Below are 10,705 nucleotides of genomic sequence, written 5' to 3'. Positions count from 1 at the left end.
GCAATAATAAACACATAAATAAAATGTATCTGTAAAATGTATTTCAATAAATCTATAAAACTATATAAAATTATTTGTTCTGTTACTCATATTTCTGTTTCAATGAAAATATGGTGTCTAGGAAAAAGTAGAATCTGTTTATTTATTGCTATACTAAATAGGTATGAAAGTTCTATTTCAAAATCAAAGAATTAAAAGTAATTATTAACTAGCCAAAAGTGGAATTTTGCCATAAGGTAAGTTGCATTAATTTTTCCAGATCTGTAAATAATTAACTTAAATTAATTTCATTTTACAATTTTGGTTTCAATAATTCGGAATGACTTGGAATGCCTAGAGAACATAAAATTATCAGAACAGATTTTCTGACCAAGACAAACATCTTTTGAATGTCAAAAATGATAAATATTAGGCAGTTTTTAAAATCTTTATTGATCACATTTACACCCAACCTTTGAGATATATTTTATTGATTTTTGGAAACTAAATACTAATATATGTGTTTATTTTGAGAAAGCTATGCAAAAATATGAGTGACCATTCTATACATCAAATTTATATATCAGTATGTACAAACATTTCTGTGATATTATATACATTTTAAAAAATTATTGTAAAATAAAAGTATAAAAATACAAAATAATGTTCTAAATGCTTTTAAGTGTATAAAATGAATAATAATTTCACAGAAAATTTAAATTATGAAAATGAACTGAATTGGAAATAAATTGCTAAGTAAAATCAAAATATCCTAAATGCATATCTGTATAGACAAGTTTAATTACAATTAGGAATGTTTTTAACAAAATTCATGTCCTTTTCAGTTATTTTTGTTTTCAATGATGAGAACTAAGATCACTCTGAAGCCTCCAGTCACATGTACTTATATCGATAAGCTAAAACACCAATGATTCCAACTGCCACGGATCCAGCAACACAAAAGTAAGTCTTCAACTAAAATTAGGAATTTAGATTTTAGACAACCATTTTTTAATCTTTCTCCAGCAAAAAAAAATCTCATTTTAGTAAATCAACTGAAATATATAGAAATGATTATATTTTCACTTGATTTATTGTTACAAAAAAAATTGTGTTTTACTACTTTGCAAAATCATATATTTAGTGAATTTAATCATTTTTACTTAATAGTCACCTTATTCCCAGCACTTTTCCCACTTGCTTTTGCTTGACTGCTCTCTTTAATAGTTATAGGCTGTCCTAACATTTTTTTGTATAAATTTTGTTCATGTTTAGCTTCATTTTTCGATTTTTTTTGTAATCGCTGGAGTTCTTGTTGTATTGTTACATTATTAGGATCCAAGACTTGTGCTTTTTTCAGCACTGTTAGTGCCGCTTGAGTATTTCCTTTTGATATCAGAACCTGAAACGCATTTTTGGTTTATTATTTGATAAATTTATTATTTATATTCATTGTTAATTGGCAGTATTTGAGAAATTCAATATTTTTATTTTACTTCTTCTTTTTTACATACCGATCCTTTGCGAAATAAGGCTTTTACATTGTTAGGCTGACAACCTAGAACGTTTTCAAGGCTTTTTAGTGCTTGATCCCAAGCTTCAATTTTCATTTGCGCTGCAGCCATATTATTATATACTTTCACTCTATCTTCTAACAGTTGCTGCAAATCTGAGTCTGTGACCTTTAGATACACATTAATTAATTTATTTATTTTTATTAAAATGGCAAATTAATATGCTTAAACTACCTTATATTCACCATCTGGACCTGGATCTATGATACCTCCTTCAACATCATCTAAGTACTCTAAAGCCCTTCGATAACTATGGATAGCAAGAGTATGCTCATTACGGCTGTACCACCAATTTCCACGTTCCCTCTTTTTGTTTCTATATTAAAATTACAATTATTATTGACAACAAAGGTTATACTTAGAAGTATGATAAGTTCAGTTACCCAATGATTTTTCTAGATGAAATTGTTTTGGTTTCAAGATCATTTTCAACTCTAGCTTCCCATAAAGTAATTTTATATGTTAAGTTAGAATTTGGTGGAATCACACTCCCGTTACCTATATCTCCAAATGCAAATCTTGAGGCAACATATAACTCACATTCTTCTTCTGTATCCATTAGTGCCAGAGCAAGATCCAGCCCCTGTATTACCTGAAAATGAAATAGTATCCAATCACTTGAAGTAATGTAATGAAATTTTAATTAAACCCATAATATAAAAATTAAATCTAGTAAATAATAAATTTAAACAAAAATTAATTCTTACTTCATTATCACCAAGTTGTACAATTGCTTTCTCTGCTTTGTCTACAACAAGCCCATTTGATAAAGAACCCTCATAAGTAACTGTGCATAAATCGTATCTTTGTGGTCTCGTATCAGGTATACCTTTTTTGATAACCTTTCAATAGTATAAATTGTTTTGAATAAAATATTATCACAAAATTCCAATCTGATATACTTATCCTACAGTTTTAACAAGCTGTCCATTTCCCAAAATATCCAGAACACCCACATCATCCTTCTTATCCTCTTTGTTTTCTTCGGTGTTCACCTCTTCGTTTTCTTCAGTATTCACTGGTGTATTGAGATCAGTTTTCGTTTTGGCAGTATTACCAGTTTCAAGCACCTCATTCTCATTGGGAATTGATAAATCTTCAAAAGAACTACTGTCTGATTTGTCATTTATTGATGCTTCAGCCATTGTTTATTCGAGACAGAGTTATACAAAATTTGTTGAATGCACTAGATAAGCATGCACGATTTTTGGTTATGTGACTCAGCATCTAATTTAGTGCTGCAGCATGGAAATAAAGCCTCCCTGGGTGTTGATAATTGAGAACACAAGTCTAAAATAGAAAGTATTCATTACTAAAATAAAAATACTGCTGTTTAGTGAAAATCTAAAAACAATATTTGATATAAATACAATGATAATTTTTCTACTTATAAGTTTAGAAAAATCAACAAATTGTGTTATTGTTTCAAAGTGTTCTTCAGATATTGAATGTGAGATAATTTCTTACTATATGACCTTTAGACAATGAAATTTGCTTCCTGAAGATTATGTACTATGTAGTACCATAAATACATCAAGGCATTATTAATAAAGATCATGGTATTCTCATAGTTTGAGGGAGTAATTAGTAATTATGCAAATTAGTGTCTGAAACTGTTAAAATATATGTCAATTTGCACAATCATCGAAGTAGTAAATACATTTGCAGTGAGATATAATAGCATTCTGATAATTGTAGGACCTATAACCACATTGTCACTGTAACTTGCATACTTTAAATGGTCTTTTGCAAATATTTACTTCATTTATCAAATATACAATATTTATACGTACATTGGTGCTATAGGGTATTTTCTGTCATTCAGCACGATTCATAAAACATAAAACTGACAAATAGTTTTAAAAAAAATAGATGACAGAAACTTTTTTTTAATCATTTGTCATTCTTTAATTTGTTAGAAGGTTGGTGTCATGATTGTTATTGATATAACTTCACAGTTTTGGTTTCTACTGTCAATTTTATCAAATAATACGCGATGTCATTCGCTAATCAAAACTGAATAAATTTTAAACACTTATATAATTAAATAAATATTTGGTTATACATTGTTTTTCTCATGTGCGACTATAATGTTCTCTTTTTTTCGCAAAAAATCAGTATCAGATATGTCTGATACTTCAAACGCAGATGATAGTAAATGTTTTGAAAAATTGTCAGAAATTACAAAGGAATTGGGTTATGCAGATACAGAAGAACTGAAAGAAACTATATATGGTAAGCATCAATTTTTTAAATATTCAGCCACTATTTAATTATAGGCAACGCACTAATGATCATGAGATTAATTTTTCTCATTGTGTGAATGATACACCATCAGGGGCTCGTAGCAAATTCTTTCAATGGGGCCCTATCAGACGATTTCTAAATTGTCACATTCTACTCAGTTTAATTTTAGTAAACTGATTTTTCATGTTCCTTAATAAATTAATGTAAAAATATATTTGAGGATTGCGACCTCCTGGATTCGATGGCTATTGTTAAGCCACTGTATAGAATCATTTTATTACATGTTTTTGGATAAGTCTATTCTACAAATTATTTCTATTCTTTCAGACTATATCAGAACAATCCGAGATCCAGAAAAGCCATCTACACTTGAAGATTTAAATGTAATTTATGAGGATGGTATATTTGTTAAAAAATCAACAGCCGATAATGTGCATATTGTGAGAATTGAATTTAATCCGACTGTCCCCCACTGTTCCCTAGCAACTTTAATAGGACTTTGTATAAGGATAAAAATTGAGCGTTCAATCAATCATAAATTAAAGCTTGATATTTATATAAAAAAGGGAGCTCATACTACTGAAGATGAAAGTGAGTTCTGGCAGTCTTTATTTTTCACACCATATTATGAAGTTATTTTAATTTTAAGTTATTTTGACTTGAATTTGAAATGATGTAAGACAAGTAATATATTAGGATACATATTCCTTTATTTTTATGAAAAAAAATATAAAAAAATCTTTTGACACAGTAATTAACCATAGAATTATATGTTATCCAAAATTACTTCTAACGTTTTATAATATATTTCAGTTAATAAACAAATAAATGACAAGGAAAGAATTGCTGCAGCTATGGAAAATCCAAATTTACGAGAATTGGTTGAAAGCTGTATACAAGAAGAAACTTAATGGACTATGTAAGGGAGAATCGATTGTAATATGAAACTTTGTATGAGGTAACATTTAGTAGATTAATATATTTTGTTATTGTAAATTTTATGAGTTAGCAATAAATTTTTATATTATATTTTTGAATCTTAATAATGATTAGGTCGAGTGTCAAGAGTATTGGTAATTTACTGGAATCTTGAATGATATATGTAGTGAAGCAACTTAAGATAACTTCATAAAAAAATTCACTTGTTAAGAAGTTGATTTACATTTCATACTAGGTCTGAAGATATCATTTTAAAAAGACGTTTTTTTAAAAAAATGTTTTATTTTATCAGTATACAATTTGTTCTTAGAAGTGATTAAAAAATTATCAAAAGTAATAAATCATTTAATTAGTTGCATCTTCTTTAGCCACACCGTAGGGTTCAGAAACAGCTTCAGCACCAGAGTCTACAATTTCAACATCACGTTGTGGTTTGTCTCTGGAATCTGTTGATGTTGATTCAATTTTCCTCACCACATCCTAGAAAATTTAATAAATATTTATAAGATTAAGAAGCAAATGTAATTTTGCAGAATTGTTTAATATATAGTATTAATTTGAATTTACATGTTGAGTGAAATACTTTTTCAAGCTTACACAAAAAATAAGTATGGATTTTTCATGAACTGTACAAGAAAATTGATAATAGGACATTTGTAATGATGGACGCATTTAAATAAATTTACAACTAAAATTGGAGGAAATATCGGCAATATTCATTGCAATATTCATGCAATGAGAATATTAGCAATTGAATGAAATTCTTGGGGTCACGTGTTTTCAGAAAGTTTCATTTGGATTTACTGGATATCATCATATACATAGTAAAGTTTGATACTCACCATTCCCTTGATCACTTTTCCGAATACAACATGACGTCCATCTAACCAGCCAGTGGCTTTTGTAGTGATGAAGAATTGAGATCCATTAGTGTCTTTGCCAGCATTTGCCATGGACAACCATCCAGCACCATAATGCTTCAACTTAAAGTTTTCATCCGCAAAACGTTCTCCGTAAATTGAGCGGCCTGAGGCACAAAAATTTCAAATTAATCTTCGAGGAAATTGCAACAATAATTGAAAATGATTTATCGTTTCACATATTTACGACGTTGTTTCTACGCGAAGCTAAAGCATCATAATTTTTATATTCGATAAAAATTGGGATCGTAAAAATTAATGGCAAATAACGAGCTATTATTTCTAGCCTAAACATTTTAATAATATACGTCATATTCTACTATTGCGGATAAACAAACGATGGCCGAACGTTACCAAAAATTAATTAATCAGCTCGTTCCTTGATTAGCATCTTCAAAACAGTTTTTTAAAATCCAGATTGGGTTCAGGATTTTCGACTAAAACGCGGAGAAAATTTTTGCGCTTATCTGCTAATTAGAAAGAAACGGCTCGATCGACCGTCGTGCAAAACTAATCAAAGCCAGTCCTTATAGAAATGGATTTTAAATTTTTGAAATTGGTGCAGTCGTTTTGACTCAAAAGTTGTAGGTTTTGAGACAACTTTAGGGTGTCAATATACAAGTATTTACAGACTTACAGCTGGGTATCTCGAATTCCGAGATTCTTACCTAATTTAAGCTTTAACTGAACTATGAGGAAACAAAATTAGCAAATTGAAATTTCTGACAAAAACAAACTTTTCCTTCGGGAGGTTTGTAATGAGATTATGGAATTAATATTGTGTATTCAAAAGTCGTTGCAATGTTTTGCAGGAATCTAAAAATGCGACAAAAACGACTGATAACGGTGAGATACTAATAACCTTTTGAAATGATTAGATATTATGCATACGCCGATAAACTGTGACCATATGCATTTAATTATTTTAAAAAAACCATTTTACACATTTATTTAAGTTGTTAATTATTAGGTATTAAACAATTTCATCAACAAATTTCAGCAGGTATGACAAATGGTCAAAGACCTGCAATAACATGTATTATTGAAATACCGGTTATGATAATTAAAATAATTACACGTGATTATGAAATGTTTATATTTCAAATATCAATATTGAAACAGATTGAGAATTGCTAACGGTAAAAATTTAATTGGATCATTTATATATGCAAAAACATTTCGTATTTTTCAAGATGATTTATAAATTCATGAACAAAACCGAACCAGAAATGGGAAATTTAAGGCGGAGTTAGCAAATTATCAAAGTTAGCAAATGATCAGACACCCAGAAAATTGAAATATCGGTTATAATAATTAAAACAAATACATGCGATTGTAAATTTATTTATATATATATACATTATTTTCATATCTCAGTCAGGCAGAGTTGCCTGGTATGAGAGTTTATATTAATAAAATAAATTTAAATTAATCAACATTCAAACAAATTTCACTAAAATATGTTTCATTTTTCAAAAAATATGAATTGTAAATTTTTAAACAAAATTGAGACAGAAAATGGTCAGATCAAGACCTACTAAATTGAAATATCGGTTATGATAATTAACAAGCGATTATGTATTCTACCAATATTGAAACAGATTGTGAACAGAAAACATTGAACAATAAATTTGTTTAATGTGATCTTTTATATATACTGAAAAAATTTAATATTTTTCAAAATATGAATTATTAATTCTACAAAAGCGGCGTATATAAGAAGTACTCGGATAGAATTCGAAACAAGTTGATATACATGAAAATTGCAATACTGAAACTTATATTGAATTCTGAGGAATAAGTTTTTTGATATGAACGTGTTAATAGAAATGTTGAAAAACTATGGGAATATTGGAAATAGAATACTATGAGTAAATTTATTATAAGAATATGAAAAATAGTCGAATGACTAGATGCTATACCAAAACAAAATTCAATAAAAATAAGTACTCTACTATTTTGTAACACATTTTTTCAGAACGGAATTAAAACATTGTTCATATCCGCATTCACAATAAAAGGGCGCTTATTTATTAAGCATGACATCCGTCCTTTTATTATATTGTAATGTCGCTTGTAGCAATAGTAATGAATCTAAATGAATAATCAAATTATAGTCTAGTAGTAGATATAAAACAATTAAAAATCTGAATTTTTATGTTTATTCTATGTAACAATTAGACCGTGCATAACATTCGTCATTTGCATATTCGAGGTGACGAATTTTGTTTGAAAATTTAATTAACATAATAACATGTAGATTCGGCTTTGAATTCGTTTATCATCTGTTACATGATATTTTTTATGTAAATAAAACATTGCAAAGTCGTAATATTTGCTTTTAAAGTCGGTTATCAGTAGCAATGAAAGTAAAAATAATAAAACCCTCAAATTGAGAGCTGTAATCTCAGAGATTTTGAATAAGGGGTCCATTATATTATTTCGTATCTATACTAGATCATTTCAGGCCCACATATAAGAGTTGGGGTCACTTGCAAACCAGGTTAAAATATGTTATATATTATTAATTATGTATGTAATATTTTCATTCTTATTTATTTCCCATTATGATACGCAAGTGTTACATTAAAGGGAATTTGAAAAATTTTGATTATGAACTAGTTGACTGTGTAATGGGTTATTTTATCATAATGTACATCTTATCTCGAAAAATTATATAAACCTCGTTTGCCAGTGACCCTAACTCTGATATGTGGATTTTAAAAATTTATTATAGATTATAAATAAGGTAATTAGAAAAGTATTACATTTACAAACAATTTGGAATTCAGAATGACTTGAAATGTCGTAAATACAAAATTAGCATTTCGGATTTTTTGCCAAAAACTACTTCGGGAATTCAAAAAATTACAAAAGTAGTTAAAAATAATCAGGTGCTATTTTGTATTTGCATGCAGAATGAAAGTATTCTTTAATAAATGCGAGATAGAGGAGTAAGAGGTCAATGGACCATCACTATCAGAGTTCATCTAACTGATTGCTTGGCGTATACATCATATAACTCTTCAGATACTTGTGTATCTCCAGTAATAAATTTAAATTGATATTGAACAACATATAATTTAACCCTTTCCACTCACGAATTCCGAGATTTAAATGTATTTTGCCGCCGGAGCGGCGGCATCCGAGTGAGAAGGGTTAGAACCTCAAGTATAAAATTTCGAAAAATTCAAACAAATGTAATAAAGCTGTTCCAGTTTAAAAACATTTTTATAATAATTTCAGCGGATTTATTAAATCTCTTATAAGACGAGCCGAAACGACACTGCTGTACTGTAGTCAACAAGCCGCCTAAGCATTTGTTGCACAAAATATTTTAAGATTTTCTAATCATTATCGATATATATGTATATATTTAAAAACAAGAATTACACTAAAGAACTAAAAGTTACAAGACAAATTGGAATTCTGAAGAACTTAACTCTTGAGTGATAAATCTTGAAGCAAAAGTGGACGAAGTGGATGTCATCTATAGGCGACATTGCAGCGTAAGGGTTAAACATTCTTCAATACTTATGAATAAATCACATGACTAATAATATTTATTTTTAGTTTTATTTGTAGAGACGTAAGTAAATCTCAAACAAAAACAAAATACATGAACAATGAAAAATAATTCGCGGTTCGTAACCAAATAAAATAAAAATATAACACGATAAGAATAATTTCGAAACCAAAATAAAACTTGCAAGATCATATTTACGTCAATGGCACGTACCCAAAAAATAATAAAATAAAAGATAAAAAATTATTCGAAAAATCTTATTTACTAGCTAAAACTAGTTATTAGGAAGAATTTCGAAATTAAAGTGTAGAACATTTTTATGGTTAAATACGTGTATATGTTGTACATGGATCTACTAGTTATTTACGATATATAATCGTAACCCTTTCCACTCGGATGCCGTCGCTCCGGCGGCAAAATACATAATGATCTCACATTTTGCGAGTGGAAAGGGTATTTGATTTTAGAAGCCAGTGGGTGTACTGGTCATTGAAATATGTTCCCAGTTGAGTTTGTTTTAAATTCGTTGAAACCTCTTATTTTATAGTAAAACTATAAACGTTGTTTTGAAAAAATAAATACATGCTCTAAATGAGATACAAGGTACTACAATGAGATACAGGTATTAAAGACCTGTTACAATATTATTTACGTGCAAAAGACTTTATTACAAGTCTAAAAACAAATTAGAAATTGAAATGCATATTTTTTGGTTAGGTACGTAAGGAAGTGAACTAATTTACAGGATTTCAATAATTCTGTCTTCAATAACGATTATTATTTTAATTTTTTCCCAACTTACCTCCAGTTCCATCTCCCCTGGTGAAGTCACCACCTTGAATCATGAAGTCCTTGATGACACGGTGGAATTTACTGCCTTTGTATCCTTCACCTTTAGGTTTCTTGGACAATTCTACGAAATTTTCAACTGTTTTGGGTACAGTGCCCCCAAAAAGGCCGATCAAAACACGGCCTGCGGGTTCACCACCAATGCTGATGTCAAAGTATACCTGAAATAAAATAAACAATGATTTGAAAATATTGGATAAGGGGTTAAGTCAGTGCAATTAAGATGGAGACGACAATATTGAGAATTTTTGTAAATATCACGTACTACTACAAAAATTTGATATGTAATGGTTATCATTTTTAAGGTTACCCTTACCTCATGAGTAACTTTTGGACCTTTAGGATCTAATCCGGTATTACAGCTAACTATAGTGAACAGGCATAAAAGTGATATACAATAAAAGTAACCCATTTTGAAATTCTTTTACCGTCTCAGTGAAGAGACCGAGAGATTAATGACAAGTTGTGGAATCCTGCTTTGGATGTGATGTATCTTTTGAAACAAGCCGATGGTGTTGTACAAACTCGGCATCGCACAATGACAGCGCATCTGAAGAGTGGAGAAATATATATCGTACTCTTTAATCGCGTCAGTAAATACATTTTGAAAATATCATGCAAGGTGGGTGCTTCTGATTGGTCGATACTGAAAGCAGGGTAGTGAAACCGTG

At 29.3% G+C, this 10,705-nt stretch overlaps 3 protein-coding genes across 3 annotated transcripts; 1 reads left to right on the top strand and 2 right to left on the bottom strand.

Moving 5' to 3' along the window:
- Positions 1 to 813: 813 nt before the first annotated feature.
- Positions 814 to 3,450, bottom strand: LOC113366035 (peptidyl-prolyl cis-trans isomerase FKBP8-like). The gene is made up of 8 exons (XM_026607586.1): positions 3,347 to 3,450; positions 2,465 to 2,843; positions 2,261 to 2,395; positions 1,937 to 2,145; positions 1,728 to 1,869; positions 1,494 to 1,661; positions 1,154 to 1,381; positions 814 to 954 (listed from the first exon to the last, which is right to left on the bottom strand). The coding sequence occupies exons 2-8, from the start codon at positions 2,696 to 2,698 to the stop codon at positions 874 to 876; spliced, it is 1,197 nt and encodes a 398-aa protein (XP_026463371.1). The 5' UTR covers positions 2,699 to 2,843; positions 3,347 to 3,450; the 3' UTR covers positions 814 to 873.
- A 110-nt stretch (positions 3,451 to 3,560) lies between these two features.
- Positions 3,561 to 4,960, top strand: LOC113366040 (MIP18 family protein galla-1-like). Its single transcript, XM_026607592.1, has 4 exons — positions 3,561 to 3,788; positions 4,128 to 4,391; positions 4,614 to 4,758; positions 4,854 to 4,960. The coding sequence occupies exons 1-3, from the start codon at positions 3,644 to 3,646 to the stop codon at positions 4,709 to 4,711; spliced, it is 507 nt and encodes a 168-aa protein (XP_026463377.1). The 5' UTR covers positions 3,561 to 3,643; the 3' UTR covers positions 4,712 to 4,758; positions 4,854 to 4,960.
- Positions 4,961 to 5,033: 73 nt separating this feature from the next.
- On the bottom strand, positions 5,034 to 10,483 carry LOC113366039 (peptidyl-prolyl cis-trans isomerase 5-like). The gene is made up of 4 exons (XM_026607591.1): positions 10,351 to 10,483; positions 9,988 to 10,195; positions 5,582 to 5,766; positions 5,034 to 5,219 (listed from the first exon to the last, which is right to left on the bottom strand). The coding sequence occupies exons 1-4, from the start codon at positions 10,444 to 10,446 to the stop codon at positions 5,085 to 5,087; spliced, it is 624 nt and encodes a 207-aa protein (XP_026463376.1). The 5' UTR covers positions 10,447 to 10,483; the 3' UTR covers positions 5,034 to 5,084.
- Positions 10,484 to 10,705: the final 222 nt, after the last annotated feature.

Source organism: Ctenocephalides felis, unplaced genomic scaffold (genome assembly GCF_003426905.1).
Source record: "Ctenocephalides felis isolate EL2017-DRISC unplaced genomic scaffold, ASM342690v1 CF-g0.4_SCAFFOLD_01170, whole genome shotgun sequence".
Taxonomy (NCBI): domain Eukaryota; kingdom Metazoa; phylum Arthropoda; class Insecta; order Siphonaptera; family Pulicidae; genus Ctenocephalides; species Ctenocephalides felis.
Note: the sequence above shows the minus strand (reverse complement) of the source record. Positions and strands in the feature narration are given on the sequence as shown.